At 35.3% G+C, this 21,204-nt stretch overlaps 1 protein-coding gene across 1 annotated transcript in view; it reads right to left on the bottom strand.

The window, feature by feature from the left end:
* LOC124158601 (palmitoyltransferase ZDHHC8) overlaps positions 1-21,204 on the bottom strand; it is a 138,044-nt gene that overhangs the window by 34,277 nt on the left and 82,563 nt on the right. The window contains exons 3-6 of the mRNA XM_046533767.1: positions 20,212-20,369; positions 19,340-19,512; positions 18,814-19,008; positions 17,163-17,322 (exon numbers count right to left, since the gene is read on the bottom strand). Of these exons, the coding sequence (XP_046389723.1) occupies positions 17,163-17,322; positions 18,814-19,008; positions 19,340-19,512; positions 20,212-20,369 (686 nt within the window). The remainder of the gene's footprint in view (positions 1-17,162; positions 17,323-18,813; positions 19,009-19,339; positions 19,513-20,211; positions 20,370-21,204) is intronic.

Consider the following 21,204-nt stretch of genomic DNA (forward strand, 5'->3'; position numbering starts at 1 on the left):
AGGGGAGGGCAGGCAACGCAACAATGGTTCTCTTAATGTACCCGACCCTACCCTACCATTGCATCATCCCATACCCACCCATCACTCTCTCATTATTAAAAATTGCTATCTCTAAGTCAAAAAAAACATGTAGCATAGAGTCTCAACATGACCAGTTAAAGCATTTTAACTTTCTCCATATACATCAGCCAGTCTTGACCTTTCATGGTATTTCATTCATGAAAACCAAGTGGTAAAGCTAGAGTCAGCACCAATGAAAGTAGAGAATAATAATGAGTACTCTCTATCAAGACACCTGAGGGAGCTCTGAGAGTGTCCTGGGAACTGGTACCTATTGGTCTTTAGTTACTATTTACACTAAAAAGTTTTCTTCTCATTCCTCCTACTACAAGGTAAGCCAATCATTGCTTTCCAGTACACACCAAAATAAAGAGCCCATTGATTGCTTCCCAATTTTGCTTTAAATTTGATTTTGTTGTCCCATCTGGTTAATACTGTGCATGCAACGAATACACTACATGGTTTGAATGCAAAGCAAATTGAAACAAACAATGAGTGACCTATCATACACCTTGATGTTGGAAAGACCAAAGTAGCACTGAGATTACTTTCACCCCTTATACATTAGTTAAAAATTCCATGACTGATTTGATTCCAATTAACCAACTGCTCCTCACTTCCAGGCTTCTTAAAATATCAACACTAATTACTATAAAAACTACTTCATCCCATTCATTTGCCATAGCTGTGTGATCAAGTAAAGGGAGCTAATTATGTCCCAAGTGAATAACTGAGGACATTATCATGCATAAGAGACATCCTGATAGTCCATTCTTATACCAATTCGATATTTATTTATTTTTTATTTATTTATTTCCAAATTCCCCGTAAACAGCACATTGTGGCCTTTACAACGGGTCTTCAACATTAACAAAGCATAGCACAAACATCCATGCCCTGGTTAGGGATCGCCTACCCAGGTGGGATTCGAACCCACGACCTTCGGAATTAGAGAAGACGGAAATAATTCAATGAATTTTAGGGAAATTTTCTACAAAATTAACTTTACCACAAGCACATAGTTTACCAGGATGTTTTAAGACAAAAATGCATCACAATTAAAAGCAAATATGTACTATCACACTTTATGGTGTGCAAAATTTACTTTTTTATGTTTACCTAGTGGATCCATGACTTAGGAAAAGAAAATTCACATTGCATATTTCACCCTGAAACTTTATTACAGACATTGGTTTCTACACTTAAAACATCAAGGTGTATAATCACCAACCACGATTCAGAAATAAATGTCGAAACCATAGTCTGTAATAAAGTTTCATTGTGGATTGTACAAAGTTAGTATCAAATTTTACCTTAAAGATAGCATAATTTAGGTGGATACTGCATATTTATGGAACAAGATCACAGCACTACCAGAAACATAATTATGCTTCGAAGAACGGAGGTCTTCCACTATATGATAAATTTAGCCTGACCGAGTAATCGCAAACAGATTATTTTTTTGAACAATTAAACAACTATAGACTTATATAATTACATTATCAAACAGACATTATAAATAAGAAACACCTTCAAACATGCACATCAATGCTATTCCTGGAAATACATTTCGAAAGTTTCAATAAATATTTTTCCTCAAACTCCGTATTTACATCTAGTGGAAGAAAGGAATGTTGGTTCAACTGGCTAAATATACATTATTTCCAATAGGTGCTTAGCTCCTCAAACACAATCAAGGAATGATCGTTGAATAAGGCACTAATACACATTTTTTCAGGATCACTAAAAAAGTTCCTGCATAAGGTACCAGCACCCAGAACATTCTCCTACAGCACAATTACGATGAGGAACAAGCACTTTACCCCTACAAAGTCAACTAGTCTTCATATACCGGTATAGTTTTCTGGTAAGCTAGAATCAAACCCTGTCAAAATGCATTAGGATACACTCCTTTAATTGTACAGCAAATTGGATTGCACATGAAAGCTTAGTCATAAAGATGGTATAAAAATAACTTTACAAGATTAACATAACACGTAGTCTAAAAATAAACTACTCCAGAGAAGAGAATGAAAATTAATTTCAAAGTTTCTTGATATGTATAACGGAAAACATATCCATATCTGATTTTGGCAACTTATTTTCATTTAGAAAGTCAGAAAGCAAAAATACAGTAAGTTTTAGCTGATGGACCCAAAAAATATATTTGAAGCATTCTCATGCATACAAACACTAACTAATGCAAAATATCTCATAAAAATGTTAAAAGGAGCTCAAAATTATGCCCTCTATAGAAATTTCAGTCTCTTTTAAGTGCAAGAGAAATTTTTCTTCGCTAAAACTTGTATATGGAGAAAGTAGTAAAGGCAAAATTTCCATGAAGGGATGAGGACTTGACCATGTTGATTTTTCTCAAGGCACATGTACCCTTTCCCCCCTTTCCTACGATCCCCCTTTCATCCCTCCCTATGGCCCATTGTAACCCATCAGCATGTCGCCAGCATCATCAGTTCTCCGTGAGGAGAGGCATCATGAGGGAGAGCTCAGTGTCGTCCCCGCTTTCCTCATCATCATCTCCCAACTCCTGAAAGGGAAGCGTTTTAACCTCCTCAGAGTGGGAGCCAGCGAGCAACGCTCTGTGCAGGGCCATTGCTGTGGTGCACACATGGCCACGGCATCTGGCAGAAGGCTCTCTCCGGTCAAGGGGCATCAAAGGTGGGAGTGAAGAACTGCCCAGCCACACACTTCCACAACTAAACATGTAGTAACCCAAAAGCTTTCAACAAAGTGCCCCCATAATGATGAAATAACAGAAAATGGGGACCTGCTTTGTATCTTAAGAAGAAATTTGGGCATATTTGAACAATTAAGGGCATATAACACCCATAGCTAAAACAAATTGCACTTTTTTCACTCTAATTTATTATACATTCAATGCCACTCCTAAGACAAATAAAAATAGCCGAGAAATTTTCACAAAGAAGATGAATGAGTCTATTAATGTGGAAGATTTGAATCAAGAAAATGTCATATGAGGAGAATTTGTAGCATAAATTCATAAATATTTTTACAGAGTGAAATGAACCGTTAATACTTGAGCATGATAAAAAAATATTGCATGGTTAAAGATCTCAATGAGTATCATGTCATCAATGAGAGACAAAGAGAGAACTAAGAGAAATTTGTTTAGTCCATAAACACAGTCTAAAGAAGTTATTCTACCCTTCAACATACAAAAATATGTTTACAATGAAATCCCCAACAAGGCTCAGCGTATAGCTCACAAAAATCAATTTTTACCTAAGCAAAAAGTGTTGTTAAAGGCGGTGACTCATTTCTTGCAGAATAGTAAGCCAAAAACTGTTTAAATTGTTTAAATGGCCACTGATTGATCACATGGCTAAAGAAAAACCTGATATAAGAGAAAACTGGGTAGCCTTGAAAGGCTTAGATCAAATTGAAATGTGTATTAACCCTGATGAAATTATATCAATATATTACACTTGAGAAGAAAATTACAAGATAAAAAAGTAATTATCATTAAAATGCTTATGAGTAATCAAAGGTGAGGTGCCAGAGCATTGACACTGCAAAAGTGCTGTCACGTGGTGAAAGTATGCAGTGCTAAGCATGCATGTGTATCAAGTGCAGCCATGAGAAATTTCCAACATGGCACACAAATCAGCCGTCAGAGACTCATAATTCTGATTCCAACAGGCTCTACCTCAAACGATAAACAAATATACTCCCTAATAAAATGAAATAGAAAATGCACTTTCTCAGAAGAACATGGATGACTAAGCAAAAATCTATGAATTTACTTCAATTGTAATATTTTCTGATGAATATCGATGACCAATCATCTACTAACAGAATCGCATGTGTGATTTATTCCACTGATATTTTTAGACAATACAAAGTCATCAATTGATTTTTATTTCTACTTGCCGAAAAAGACCTACAGTGCATCAAATTAATTTCTTAGGAATGGAATCAGTTTGTCCTATTACTTTTTATGAAATATATATATATTTATGTATATGACCTTTTCACACCCAAATCTTCCAAATTATAGATTCATCGTCTCATTAAAAAATAAAAGGAAATGTAAATTTTGAAAAATGATAGGAACCTGTTTAAAATTTCCAAACTTTTGTACTGTTGATAAAATGCATAACTTAACCATTTACAAAATAATTGAAATTTCCACAAGAAAATACAGGGAATTCCCAGAGTCTATATGAACATAACTGCTGTCTGAATTTGAGAATATAAGAGGAACAAATTTTATAATAATTAAGAACTGAGATTCTGTAAGTGGAGAAAATATAAGAGCCTAGAATAAGTTGTATCAATAACAAATAAAATTGGCACAGCATAATTTTCAGAAGAATTAATACGAGAGAAATGTTTAGAAAATTAGGCATGGTGAAAATGAAATAACAATTATAAAATAGTCTCTATCAACCACAAGCCAACTTTTACCCGCAAATAATTAGCTCAACCATTTTCATTCCCAATTCTTGAACATAAGTCTTGACATGATACACAACCTCTTAAGAAAATTCATCTTTCTTATAGTAAGATAGTATTCAAATGCATCTTTACGTATGCATCATCAGCACCTCGCGAATTTCACCTCTAACTCAATGCAAAATGATATTATTTAAGTATACCGGGACTAGCCACGGTGATAACTTTTTACAAAGTCACCCGCAATGCACAATTGTGCGAAAAAAAAGGAGAATGATTTTTCCTCTGTGGTTTTTCGCACAATTGTGCAAAATGATAGATTACATAATAACACGCCACTAAAATAAATTCCCTAAAGATCTGCATATCATCTAATTACATGACGACAATGGGCAGTAAATGCAAAGCTATAACAGAAGAATCAAAATTCTTGTCACTTGGGAAAGAAGATGGTTTAAACTAGAATGAATATTCCAAAAAATATGATCATCTTAATATGCTTAGGAAAGTGCAATGATAAGGCTATTTCATAACAAAGTAATAACCAGATCAATTCTTTAATTAAGCACCAAAAATAAACCCTTGTGGTCATGATGTGAACCTCTATGTGTGATGAATTCTTTGGCAGTAGACTGTTGAACCGGCTGAGGCTCCTTGAGGAATTGGGATACTTTTCTACGAGCTACTACAAAGAGAGAGGTGATCACTTTGGGAGAACAGGAAGAGTGAAATATAAAGCAGTGAGAAAGATAGATGTATTTATATAAAGAGAGAGTACAGTACAGTATAAATAAATGGGGCTTGGAAAAGCAAGAAGCTGCAGATGAGGCAAAAATCAATCAAACAATAGGTGGGTTTGAGAAAAGGCAACAGACAATCACTTACCCTGAATGGCCAGGACTTTTGTACTGTCTATTTTGTCAAAGGGTTTTAAAGGTGTCTGTAAGTTGGGAATAGTTAATTTTTTTCTCTATCGGAAAGAGGTAGATAGACGGTTAGGGTGTTGGAGATGGGTGTGGTTTGGCTCATCAGAGCTCTGCAGGGGAACATTGGGCAGCTGGGGTACGTTCGGGTGGAAGTGACTAGAGGGACCATTCTTGTCCTCCTGCAATAAAACCAAGAGTATTCCTTGAGGACTTGCCCCTTTTATGCCTTGGCTTCCTCCTTCCTGGCAACTCAAGCTGTCCTCGAATGCTTCACCATAATATTGTTACCACATTGACCAAGAGATCAACAATAATTGAAATAAGTACGGAGCTGGGGTTACAGACTGAGAGGACAACAGACAAACACTAAGGAAGTATGGAGAACAAATATGGTAACACCAGATACAGAAGCAAACCAGGCCACATAAAGAAATTCTGATATCCTTGTCACATGAGAATGAACTAACTGAAGCCACTCGAGTCCTTGTATATCATAATTTATAATCTGGATATTGCTCATAATCTACTATCTAAATGCAATTCACCTTCTATAACTTAAGCACTGTCGCAAAATGAGGATGATACCAAAGCAGGGCCTTAAAGGAGTAAAATAAAAGGCCTGGCCCACAAACCGCACGTAAAAAGACTGAAGAGACATAAGGATTACTACTGAATATATTCCACATGCCAAGCTTAGGGAAAATAAGGACACAAAATTAACACTACACAGTAAACTTGACAACATCGGTAGGCAACCTATATTGAAAAGTATACAGCCTCTTAAGTCCCTTGTACACAACACATAGCTACCTCTTCCCCCTTTTTCCCTTCTTTTACCCTCACCTCCAGAGTAGACTACATATATTGTTGCCTCATGATAGGGGCCTAAACAGATTGCAGGAGCTGTGTAATGCTACCCAATGCTAGTACGGATATGTGCCAGTGAACAGTGCCATTCACAGTGTGCTGGCCTTGAAGTGATAAAACATGTAACATGAAATATGTAATATATTAATTATTTTTCATAAAATCAGGGTAGTTCTGAAATGCTCCAATGAAATAACTTTGGTATAAATCCTGACTCCACCATTGAATCGTGTAGAAAACAGAAGTCAAAAAGTAAAATATATAAAACAGGTTTGGAAGAGCACAACCCTGCAATCCCATGGGCCATGGCTAGAAAATCCATCGGGTTCCTACGTCATGATGTCGGTGTATGTTCTTTGTGAATAATTTTAATACAATTTGTAAATATTATCATGGCATTACTGAAATCTATTTACATTTTTTTGTCGCTATTAAAGGATACAATTCTAAACCAGCATTACATATTAATCCAAACAAACTCATACCCATCAATCTCATAGATACCTAGGCATCGTTCGTAATGTAACTTGCCAAGTACGGACCAAAGCAACTTATCACTGGTATGGGTCTCTATCTCAAAGACAAAGCAATGCCAGTGTCATTACATAAAAGTTATAACTTTCAAGTCTTGTACACTTTGATGCAGTAACAATGTTGGCAGAGGCCAAAAAAGTTAAAGATAGCAATGTACTCTTATGTATTTACTGTCAAATATGACCCATATTTGGGAATGATGTCGACAAAAGTTTTACTGAGACACACACATGACAAGAATACCAGAATCATGAAAGCCTCCAAATGCCTCTTTTGAATAAATTCCATGCCACACACCTCAGTTTCAGCAATTGAAGATTAGGAAAATTACTAAATTCAAATATTTACCAAGCACTCCCATAGTAGTCACACACATTTTCAAAAAAAAATGGAAAATATATCACAATCAGTCGTACACAGATACCCTCTAATATGGAATACACATGATTATTCTGGGCTAATTTTTAGGGGAAAACATGCACTTGGTATACATAAGAATACAGAATCAATAAAACACACAGCTATTTGGGCTCGCCACATACTGAAAAAATCTTAGATGACTTTATTAATATCCCTCTCATGTAGAAGCAAGGATGTCATCAATGTATATAGGCTTGATGGAAGACTTGCATGAAGAAAAAATAATATAACTAACATTCACAGGAGAAATACGTAAAAACATAAGACTCAAAATCCATTGTTATTGCACCATCATACATTAAGAATAGAAATTCTGCCCATCTAGCACATGTCATAACTTTACTTCCAATATAGGTAATATCATATGTTTAAGCCACAGGTTGGTAAAATACATACTACTGTATTCCTCCGAATATAGTCCCCTCCCCCCCTAATTTTGAGGCTTGAGTTTCGGGAAAAAATTTTAAAAAATGGGTTTGAATATAGTCCCCCCCTTAACTTTTATCACGGGCATTTTTGGAAAAAAAAGGGGGGGACTATATTTAGACATATACAGTAATTTATCAAAAAAGCATTACAGCTCAGAAACAGATTTTTTAAGTGTAGGCAGTATTCCAGAACCAATTTGAAGTTGATTAGCATTAGCTCATTACTTTTATTTTGATATTATTCCAAGACCCGATAGCTGAAAATGAATAAACCACGTTCACTTTCAGTGATACATAAGTGTTATTAATGCAATAAATACAGCTAATCTTCTATTTAGTAGGGATGGTTGGATCGGAACCAAATATCCAAGGATATTACCCTTCACAGAATATTTTGGATCCAAATTTGCTAAAGACATCGGATCTGGATCCAAAATCTTAAATTATTGTTTCACTGAATGCAGCATCCCATATGAGAGAGTTGAAAGAGTTTTGATCCTCTCTTCACGTGCCGTCACACTATGATGCTTGTCATACTCATGAACCATTTTGTTTAAAATCTCTCGTAAGGGCTATGCAACAGAATTTCAGGCATGGAAAATTTTAAGGCAAAATACGATAGGCATATAGTGTGACTCTTTCCAAGAGACTGAACAATCATTGGGGGAATCTCAGCATTGTAGGATGATAACCACGCCAAAAGTAACTACATCGCAGCTTTCACAAAACTACCTTCGGCCCTCCATCAGCCCATGCCTCTGATGTTTTTCTTTCATTTCCAAGATCACATAGACCAAAAATCATTGCCTTCAAAGGAATATATCAAGTTATGGGAGAACAGTCGAAGCATGTTTCATCCCTACCCCATCTCACCAACTGATCTTTTTCAGTCTATCTGCTTCAATTATCCCTTTCTGGAGGACAAATGCTGGGTGAGTGATTTTTCTCGGCTCGAAGATGTCTCGATTCCTTCAGCAATTGGATGATAGGCACAACATTTAAAAAAGAATGAGACCAAACGCGACACATTTCTGTCGATATTTTAGATTTTTTAGCTCTAATAGAATTCCACACTTTAATTAGCTCTAACTGCCAAGTTTTATAGTTACAACTAGTCTATATAAATATTCAAAATGATAATTAAAAATTTTACTGAGACAATAATAATTAATATTATAACAAAATGATAATTAAAAACTATCATTTTGATATAATATTGAAAATTGTCCAAACAGCACAATTTTCAAACAAAAAAGCATAGGATTTACCCCCTCAAACAAGTAGAGACGGATTGGAAACACAACTGCATATATCACGTAGCTTGCCCGGCTTTGCTTTGAAGGCAACAACATCACAAAATAGGAAGAACTGATACATTCATCTTTGACTTCCTCATTCATAGTCTCGTTGCTTGAAAGGTGGAGGGACGGAGGGATCGCACTCCTTCCCCTCCATCTCTCCGTAACACGCTTCTGCTACCCACCCCTTCCTCTCGAGATCACTGAGCGGTTGTCTCGTTCTGTTCCCACACCTCGTCGCATGCGAAGTCCATGTGGTTCTAAAGATTATCAATTATGTCGCAGATTGGGCAGTTTCAATTTAATTTAATGATATTTTGATAAAAATGTATTTCACTGTGTGGAAAAATTTTTATTGAGATAAGGAGAGCTCAAGGTATGCCATCTGCATGCACTGTGGCGTGAAACTATCCTGAGGAAGAGCAAAATCCACCGCACTACAAATTAAGCATTTTCGGGTAAAAAACAAGTCAGAATGAGGAAAATTTTAATACTGTCAACTAACTTGAAAGCTTATAAAAATAACTTTTAATCAGTTAAAATACTTAATTGTGTATGAAAATTTAAATACCATTCCTTCGATGGCATGAACCCAGAAGAAACTTGAATAAGTATTTTATTACAGGTAATTAAAAATGCATTTAGATCTGACCCCTGAAATCAAGTATCCGATCCGGATCCGAAAAAAATCCTAAATCCATCCATCCATACTATGTATATAGCCATCATTTCAACTTATTCCACTTGTTATTGATGAGTTATGCCATCATTAATATAACTGTATGGCCATTCCAATTGGCCAATGGTGGGGGAAATAAACAGCAGCTGTGTAACTTTTGGGTCATGACTGCAAGAACCTCATTGCTTACAGCTGTCATACTACGGAGCTAGAAAAAATAACATTCATCACCACCTTTAACCATCGGTTGCTCACAGGGGTATTTCAACTCGACCCAACGCATACGATTCTAATACATACGCATACAATATTACGCATACAATATTCTAATGAAATTATCCCACATGGAGATTAAGAAAAGATAAGAGATACATATCAAAAACTGCCCAGAGCGACTCAAGTGTGTTAACACTAACAATCTGCATGTAATACAAATGTAGCAAGTGCGACGTTCATGTGCACAAACGGCACAGGATTCACAGTTGCCTATAAGCTCGTAAAAACTTATTGCTAGAGAAGGCAAGGGTATGGGGTGCAATTAGCCCATTGATTAATCAGATTCTGGTTGATCTACAGCTAAGAACCTACCGGCACTTCAACATAAACTGACTAAAATACTTGAGCATATTAATCAAGTAGATGTAATTTACTGTGATTTCAGGAAAGCTTTTGATACAATTGTCCCTGTCAAATTTAAATCCTGTGGTATAATTGGCAACATGTTTAGCTGGCTAGAGAGCTATCTATCCAATAGGTGCATCACTGTTCAAGCCCTTGGAGCTACCTCAATATCTTTTAGTGTACCCTGTGCCATTCCTCAGGGTTCTCATCAGAGTCCTTTACTACATATTCTCATTATTTATAAATGAAATTGGTCAAGAACTGACTCAGATTAAATTCCTACTGTATGCAGATCACCTTATGTTATATTACCAAGTACAGGCTGAAAATTATGCCATTGTCCAGCAAATATATCTCACAAATGTCTCCCAAAGGTGTGTGAAAAATTATTTGCCCCTTAAATTAAGTAAGAGTTTTGTAAAGACCTGTTGTATTAGTAGTTCAACCAGTATCCCATGAATATCCATGTTCTCGGGACAAACTACTAGGAGTCAATCATTTTTTCAGACCTACATGCTGCAAAATCTCCATCTGTTTGGCAGCATGTACGTTCCAATGACAAAATTTAAACGAAATTTTGCATGACTCCCACTCCCCTCTTTTAAGCCTCCCACTCCTAAATTCCCTGGCTAATGACATAACTAACCCTTCGGCCTCTCTCTCACCTGAACCCTCCCTCCACCTGCCATACCCTCCATAAGGGAGCCTCCTCCCCCAAACTTCTTTCTACCGTATGACCAAGTTCTTTCCCCCTCCCTCATCTTTGTTGACCAATCCGTTCAACCTCATTACTTTCCTCACTCCCCCTCCTAGACTGGTACAAAAGGATGTGATGGACCTCTGTAGAGTTCACCTGATGATGACGTCTAATGTTGAAACCATGGTCGTGTAAATGTGTGAATAAATATTCATGTGAAAGCACAAAGTTCTTTTTAATTTTATTTCATGTTTTCACTAAGTTATTTTAATATATGTATTGATCTTTTTGATGTGTCATAATTTACCGATAAGCTGCTGTTTCATGCTATTGTTTAACTTACATTCAATGAATTCTTTTACAAATGGTAAATATCGACCCGTTCCATACACATATTATTATTTATGAACAAAAGTTTTGTCAAATTCTGAAAATGAAGTTCAATTTCCATTTTACCATAATACATATTTCTATGACTACATGTACTGGTAAAGACTGCCATATTGGCCAGTGGACTTAAGGTGACAAAAAATCATTTTCAATGACTCCTTCAACAAAAGATGATATCCAATACTAAAGCTTTAGGCTACAATGTTGATTCAATATATAAGTTCATTTTTAGAATTTCCAAACACAAACTTTTCATTAAAACGAAAACCTAAGAGGAAGAGGTATCTGAACTATATTGCATTTTTTTAGTTGATTTGGACAACAATCCTCACTTATACTCAGAGACCCCAGTGAGTTACATACTTACAGATTGAGTCATATAAGTCATACCATATCTTAAACCCAAATCAAAGCGCATTAGATAGATGCAGAATGTTTAGAAGATTATTTAAGATGGGGAGGTGAAACACATGAAAACAGAAGAAATTACACATTATTTTAAGATAACAATAATACTGGCATGTGAAAAACAAAAACCAAAAATTAAATTTTCAATTACATATTAGCAACTACACCTATTTACGTTGCTGCCTAGTATTTTCAATGTTCCACTTACTCATAAAATTTTTCGATCACTTAATTTATAATTTTGAAGCATTAAATATAATATGCACTATAATAATTTTCTAAGCCTGAGAATATAGCAACTTTGAACGGAAAAATTAAAGAAACTAAAACAGATTAGTCACAATTTAGAATCGAGCAGGCTCCCATGTAAATGTTCAGCAATACGCTGGATTTACTGGATATATATCAATTATATTTAAATGAATCAGTAAAAGACTACCTGATATTGATCATAGATCATTTATTACTCGAACCAAGTACTTCTGAACAATAAATTATCTCCACTTCATTAATATACATTCATCAATCTACACCGGTTTGCCTTCAACTATAGATTAATAATAATTTAATGTTAAGTATACCGGGACTAGCCACAGTGATAACTTTATGGAGTCACCCGCAATGCACAAATTGTGCGAAAAATCCACAGAGAAAAAAAATCATTTGCCTTTACCGGGATTCAAACCTAGATCCTCCGATTTCTAGTCAAGTGCTTCAGCCAGTTAAGCAATCGAGGCATCATTAACGACTGATTGGTCATCATTGGTGATTGAGGTCTTTTGTTAATACACTATACATTAATTTCAATGTGTAGTGTATTGCTATATGCTACTGGTATCAAGGAATGCTAAAGCTGAAAGACATTCAAGGGCCAATAAATTTCAATGACTTCATCATCATTCAAGTTTTTCAACAGCAAAGCACGTTTGTCTTATCAAAAAGAACTGCATTGTAAAGTTGCAGACAAAAAACATGCAAAAACAGACCAAAAACAGTCTGCTCACAAAATGGGAGACAAACAGTGGCAAGCCACGATTAATTCCTGCCTCCCCACTGTAGCGGTTTTCCTTTGCAAAACTCTAGCATAGGAGAGCCAGGCACTGGCATACCACCATTAGTTCCATGTCCCCCAAAACCCCTGTGATCATTTCTAACAATGGGCCCATGATTCTCACGATCGGGCCATGACAAGCAGCAAGACAACAACCTGTAGTCCAGCAGGGTCAACCTGGGTGTAAAGCACGCAGGTGGGCACTGCTAGTCTCTAGACATTAATTTCGTATTCATTAACGCTAACATCAACTTTGCCTAAAAAGAAATCTGCATCTCCAAGATGACTCATATCAGCAATCACTTCCTAAATCCACTCGCCTCTTACTCTCCTTAATCATGCACATACAATATGCAAGCGTATTAATGTGAAAAATTTCAATGCCCTATAACTCATTACCAAATATGTTTGTATAGCTTCAAATACGCAAAACTTATCAATTATTAGCATATACTTCATGGTGCAAAGAATCAAAACTTCAATGTGACATATAAATAAGGGGAGATGACTAAGCAGAATCAATAATGCATTGATAAGATCCAAAAAAGAGCAATAGCAAAAAGTTCACTGTAGAGCAAATAGATTTCCTAAAGAAGAAACATACAGCAACACACAATATCATAATTACATCAAACATCAAACAAAATATTATAATCGCCTTCTATCACCAAAGGTCCTCACACATACTTTCAATGATGTTCCAAGCTTACATAAAGGCTAATAGTGATTAAATACTGAAATTCAATCCCAGTGGCGCGAAACATACGAAATAAATACACACTAGTAACTAATCATACAATATGGCTAAATATGAAATAATATTCATTGTCTGTACTACATATTTTTCCCCATTTTTTTATTCGAACCCTTTCAGAGAGATCTGACAGAACCAAAGGACATCAGTTTATGCTGGAATGTGTGCCAAAAACTACATATATGTATCTCTGAGCTCAATTACAAATAACCACAAGAAAGCCCACCAAAAATATGGATGATATTCATTTCAAACCAACCATGGAATTTGCTGTGACTAAAAGGGTAAAAATGTAGCACAATACAAATATCAATAATATTGCAATACTAAATGATGCAATAACAATGAGGTAAATATTTTCCTCATCAGATAGATAAGTGTTGGAGTCGTCATAGTGGAAAAGCAAGAGGAAAAATTCTTCTTTAACTAGAAAACAACTTCTTACTCGTGTAAATGAAATAAAAAAATAACTAAGCATGTAATGATTAACTTCCATGGGATAGATGGCTTACTATCAGCACGCATGACAGACAGGGATAGAGGCAACATATGCACACATGTGCATCTGAAGAATATTTTCAATTTCTTCACTCTTCTTCACCATGATTAAGACAGGTTTAAAAAAAAAAACATAAAATACTATTCTATTGTAAGAACTATTTTTAACAAGTAACAATGTTTCAACAAAAATTTATGATGAAATGAAACTAAAAATTTTGAAAATTGTCCGTCATTATCAAAAATTATATTCTAATAAACACTGGAATGCAACGGCATCAATTCACTCTGACAATTTGCAATAATTTGACGCTTAATAGAAACAAGAATAATTCAAAAACAGAATAGCAGATACAAATCTACACTCCATGTGTTAGCAGGTAGAGAACAGTAACAAGTAAACATATGTTGCTAAGTTTTTCATTTATATCAATAGTCAGTAGTATTTTTTAAAACATACAAACGCCAATCACTACAACACAGAAGGATAAAAAAAGCATCAATTAAAATGCAGCAAGGAAAGCCAAGCTTGCAGCGATAAAAAGCAAATCACTTGGGCTCAAGTCAAGGGGCCAAACTAAGTCAGCCAACAGATATGAGGAGGAAGGAGGATAGTTGAAGGGCAACTCCAAAAGCTGTTCAAGGGAGGGCAAGGAATGAAGGTAATAGTAAAGGGTAAAATGTTGTGGAAGTTTTAAATTGCTGGATAAGAGAAGTTGTACTCATCCACAAGATGATAAACTGGATATTATGCATTTAATCTCACCCAATCATCATAAAAAATCAATCACCAGCCACTTAAAACGGCTGAGAAAGTTCAAATTTTTCTCCTACAATGAGAATTTCAAAGAAAAGTACGACTTCTCTAAAACAGCAAAGGGGAAAGGAAAAAGATGTCACAGAAAGGTCGAGTACCTCTCATCCAAAGACATTTTTAAGCAATAAAACTGTTACTTGAGGTACAAAGCTATGATGAAAGAATTCCCCCCCCCCCTAATTCCTTTCATTTTAACTTAAGAACTGTTTGAAGTATATCTTTGATATAAAAGCATTAATTATATTTAAACTAGAGAAAACCAGATACCTAGTCTTAATCATAGAGCAGCGCACTTGACCCTTAACCCAAAAGATTTTTTTTTAACGGAGGTATTTTGCTACTCAAGACTGTCATGGTATTAAACTTTACAGCTGAATATCAGATGAATGTCTCCTGAACTAGGTCCATTCATAAAGTAAGGCAAACAACAGAAAACCATTATAATAATCTCTTACGATAACATGTATTGCCTTGCAGTCAAAGAGGGCATAATAACACTTCTATTAATTAAATAGTTCCTCAACTGAAAACCAATGATGGAAAATAATTGAAGAGAAAACAAGAAAGAGGGCAATTTTGGGCTTTCGGATCAGAACATGGCATCCTTAAGAAAGAGAACAGCAAGAAAAGAGAAAGATGGAGAAGTTTAGCTTAGGTCTCAATAACCTTAATATCTTCAAATAAAGCAAGAAAGAGCTGAACTTCTGGAGCTATTGACTGATTGATAATAAAAGGTTAGACAGAAAAGGGATTACATTATTTGATAAAGGTAAAAAAATATGGATACAGCGTCAAAGGAACCAGAAAATATGGGTATTGAGAACTCAGGAAATCCCAAAAATGCATAATCCAGTCCACTCACATTGATGAAAACGCAAGCAACTGGAGACATTTCAGGGGTAGCTTAGAAACAAAAGATTCCATAGAAAACTAGTATAAATTGCTGCACTTATTTACTGCAAAAGTAAATAAAAGTTTTAATTCATTGACATCACATAATCTAGGAATTGGTATTGAATACAATATTAATAATAAAAAAGCGGCTTCAGTATGAAAATGTAATGGAAAAATTGCAAAAATACTGTGATATGATGGCATTAAAAATAACAGAAACCCAGTTCTGAAAGCATTATCTGGAAATTTGATTAAATCAAGCAGAAGTTTAGAAAATAATCGATAAATTACCAGCTGAAGTAAGAAATTATTGAGATAAAAGCATGTCCGAGGAAGTCTTTCCAGTTTTCGACAGGTGCAAAAAGTATGTTTAAAAGTTTTCAGCCCACCCAGGGCTATTAATTCAATCAGTTATTGACCAAATTGCCGAATGCAACTCATATGTATTGCTTGATTCAAAGACTGCAAGTCAATATCAAATAAATCTGTTTGAATGAAAATGTAATGGCAATGGTTGGACACACAACTTCTACATTTCCAATATATATGCCAGAAAAAAATAAAAACTCCCATTATAGCCATGACTTGATGACCATGTGCAACTAATACTCCAAAACGCTTAGACGGAGTAAAAATCAATGGAGAATCCTTTATCAGATACTTAGAAAGCCTCACTTTTGGTCTGACATAAAAGAAACTCCTAAAAACTCGTAAAAGTTTGTTAACCTTTCAGTCTTAAGTCTCCTACCTAACTCTAAGGAAGGTGGTAATGCGCCACCGAAAATTTAGTACTGTGAGTAATTTTTAAATATTTTTTTTTGTGTCCTGTGATTCTGCCCAACCTGGGGTATTTTTTGTTAACCTTTTAATATACTAGAGCTCTTGACTTAATACCTCTTCAAGTAAGAATATTAATAGGGAATTATCAAAGTTACTTCATTCAAAACAACTTCTACATTTTTACAGCTTCAGAGCATGAAGCATAAAACAATGCCAACAAATTGCCGGCCTCAGTGACAGTGGGGTAAAGCCCTCGCTTGCCAAACCATAGGTGGCGTGTTCGAATCCCACCTGGGTAGGTTGGTCCTATCCAGGACATGGAAGTTTGTGCCATTAATTCCTTAGCTTTGTTAATTCCTCCGTTTTAAAAGGTCTCTATGTGCTGTTTACGGGGATGTTGAAAAACACATAAATATTTTTGATCCTCGACTTCTGCACAGGAAATGAATAAGAATTGGAGAGGTTGGTAGAGAGAAATGAATGACATGGTAAAGGTTTAAGAGTGATTCAAGAGCAGATAACAGATATGAGAAGTACTCAAAGGGTTGAGGATAAGAGGAGAGGGAAACTGCAAACATCAAAAGTAGAACTTCCCTATTCTCTTACCTTATTGTAAGCATTGGTACTGGCATTTCTAACACCATTGCTGTTATCCATGTAGGTTTTTACCTGGTTATCACTGGCTATTGTGGAGATGGCGGGAGGATTGACGGGAAAATTGTAGTGTTTGGGCTTCTTCCCAACATACATACTAGGTTTTAACAAACTGCAAAAGAGAAATGGGACAACATTAGCAAACTTTACAACAATTAATGAATGAGCTACATCTAAGGAACCATGCATGGAAAAGATGGTAAGTGAGTTAACAATTGGAATTCAAATGAATACAGTAGCATTTACATCATCATTCTGGTTCCCATCAAAATTTCACATAGAATTTAAAGTCATAAATGATGTACCAAATAACTGATGGATATTAATCAAATAATAATATGAATTCTTATTATGCAGGTAATTCCATCCAAGAACATACAGCCAAATTATGGTGAACAACACTGCAACAGAGCTATTAAATCTTTCCACTGTCCAATACAGAGATATAAATAACAATGTGAAACTGGAATTTAAAATACTCAAACAAAATTTATCACAATAGCTGAAAATCTCAGGGAGGTCACATGCTGTTAATTATTAGGACTCACAATCAGATATTTTCCCAATCATTTGGATAACATTCCTAAATACAGCGTTTCCTTTAACAAAGCAAACAGTCTAAAACAATATTTGCTTTAACAATGGCACAATATGTAATGTATCATGTATTCCTGTGAAACACTTTCATTCATAAAGATAGTCAAGGTCACTCATATCAACTGTACACTTTTTTTGGCCCATTGAGGAGTTAATGTTACTTACTCAGAAGAAGTGGTACAAAAAATGAACTAAAGCAAAAGTAAAACAAAAGAATTTCAATAGTGGTATTGCCACAGTTTGAATGGACTGCAAATGGCCCAATTCCTTGCTTCCTGAAGATAAAAGTGGTGTCTATGCTCTGAAATGTGATGAGTGCAATGGAGTGTATAATGTCGGTCAAACCGTCGGTCGAGCCATAAGTTTAAAACTCATGCCAAGTGCTAGATTGAAAGACTTCAAGTCACATTTTTCCAAGCATTTCATCAAATCCGGCCATAAGTGTGATTTTAACATTAAATTTTTACATATATTCGACAAAAGTGTTAAACTGGATGTATTAGAAATTCTTGAAATCACTAAATGCACTTTTGCACCTAACACCACAATTTTAAATTACATAACTGAATTCGAGTGTTCCCCTTTCTTGTCAACTGTTTTAAAATCTGACTTCTTCCTTGCCAGTTCTCCCCTTCCCCCCACTAACCTCATCACCACCTGACCTATCCGCCTCTCCCTCTCCAGATTTTATAATTTTATGTTTTGACTCTCCCTCTAACTCCCCCCCTCCCCCCTACTGTTGTCGGATATATAAGGCTCAGCATTGTAAGTGCTCCTTCTGTTTACCGTGACAATGACGCTATAGCTGTTGAAACTGCCGACAGCAAATAAAAGTTTGTGGATCAGTACCGAGTTTTTGCTTCACCATGAGTATATAAAGTATTACATTTGACACTGATTTCAGATCAGTATGACCTCTTCAAAATATTTACCACTTAAAAATGCATACTAAAAAAGCGTACATCATGAGATGGTAACATAGAAAAAAAAACACTCAAAAACTCACCTAGGGAATTGTGGTCCACAGAGGGTATGGCAGCAGTTCCGACACACACCCCTTGAGAATGGGTTGTATCCCCCCTTGAACTTGCCCGTCACCTGCTCATTCGTCGTCCGACCCCGAGATACGAGCACCACATGGAAGCCCGTGAGACCCAGGATTGGGATGAAGAGTAAAATGATGATCCCCATTATCACCATGCTGAAGACCAGAGTCAAGGCATACACAATAACAATAAGTGAGCATCAAATGTACAAGGAATTACAGCAAACAAATTTTCTCTAGGACTGAAAGCACAAAAAGCTGGTATTAAGGATATGAGGTAAGAGATATGTGGTAGGGTAGAGAGTTAAGAGTTAGATTTAAAACAAAAGTATTAATGGAAAGCTTGGACAACACTCATCACGGTTTAGTTTTTCAGTAAACCAGGAATGAAAAATATAACATCATTACAAGCAAAGCCACCACAGCATGCTTGAGCAAATCACAAAACCAACATATTTCATAAAGACATTGAGTTGTGGAAGGATACGAGATGATGGTGTCCACCTCTGTGAGCTTTTCTCTGTTGTTGAGGACATGAATGAGGCACACCGTGAAGATACTGATCATATGAATACTAAGGGAGACGAGAAACATGAAAAAGTAACGATAGTTCCGCCTCCCAATACAATTGTTGACCCAAGGACAGTGATGATCGAACGTCTGAAAGACAACAAAAAATTATCATTGCAATCACTTAAATTTTACAGCCCAGGCTTCCAATACCTTTTAATTAATTGCATCAATACATTCATATTTACTGCAATAATATAAATACATAAAAAACACAGCGAATTTAAAAAATTTTGATGCACCACAACATTTTGGAGAATGTGTAGTTGAAATATTCCATACATGTACAATTTGGAATGAAATGTTACTAATTTTAACTAATATGAATATTTTATTCCAACATTCAAAGACAAATTCATTTAATTATCTTTACCATGTGGGGAATATAGTGTTCCCATGCCACACTTTACACTTGGATCATCTACTGCATTTAAACATATTTTGTTAACAAGAATTTCAATTAAAAGAGATGTAAAAATACTATCCACATAAATATTGGTTCATAAAATCACTTTCAATGAAAGAATTACTTGATTTCAATTCTCTACATCAGTATACAAAAAAAACATTAAATCATAAAAAAATTACACTGAAGAATGAAAAATTTAGGATGAAAATATCTCATCAATAAATTTTTAATAAATTAAGAACCCACAAGCTCAAGAAAATAAGTATAATACAATTGGTTTTATTGTCGATTCATTTTTGGCCATCACAAAAAGCAAAATTTACTAATGCTACAATCCTTCCCAGAGCTCTATGTTGATGTCTAATTTATAGAGTGCTCACCTCGATACATGTGTTACAAACACTACAGTGGGAGCAGCGTGGTGGGCGGTAGAACTGGCAGGTGACGCACCACTTCATACGTACAGTGATGCCATTTATTTCCAAGTTTTTGTACAAAGGTGCACGAAAGTCATCTTCTCTGTCTTCGTCTGGAGATGCTAAAAAAGAAATAAATAAATTTTCACCAGTGTGTCACCAACATTTCATGCATCCTAGGTTCTCCACATCATTATGCATTAAAAACTTCTATACGAATAAAATAAAGCATAAGAAAATTCTAATTGAACACAGAAATATCACCTTCCAATTAGAAACAATATTTTAGCAATGAAAAAAAACTAGTTAAGACATTAGAAGTATTTGTTGTTCTCAGAGAGCTCATATTGATAATTTCCACAACTATGTTAATAAAATACTAAGTTAATGTCACAGAGAACAATAGACAACTACAATCTGTGACTTCCTCATTTCCTAACAATAGAGCTCACAAGAGAATTACATTTAATATCTTTTATTTGAAACATGATTTGACTACTAATAAATGATATAAAAACATGATTTTTATGCATGTTTTTCGATGCATGCACTACGTAAATTGTTTATTTTTCTTTGGAACCAATAAAACCATATTTTAAATGCATTTTTTTCATTTCCTTTACATCCTAATTCTATCTAGCTTGACCCTTTTAGTGCCAGCCCATTTTTCCTGGTTTGCTGAAGAATGCCAGGCCTTTTGTGGCTGAATTTGTAGGTTTGCACTAAAAAAATTATATAAAGCCTAATATGCATTTTCTGAAACTAATTTTTTTTTCATTGACTCTAAATACTAATAGGTAAGTTAAATCATGACAGATACTAAAAAATAGAGACAAAATCTACACGAAGCTCAAAAAATAAAAGGCATCAGTGTAAAATAAGCCCGGCCGATGGATCACCCTTGGCACTAAAAGGGTTAAGGAATCCATCAAGTATGTTATCCTTTATTCTCTTTCC

This window comes from Ischnura elegans, chromosome 5 (assembly GCF_921293095.1).
Source record: "Ischnura elegans chromosome 5, ioIscEleg1.1, whole genome shotgun sequence".
Lineage (NCBI taxonomy): Eukaryota > Metazoa > Arthropoda > Insecta > Odonata > Coenagrionidae > Ischnura > Ischnura elegans.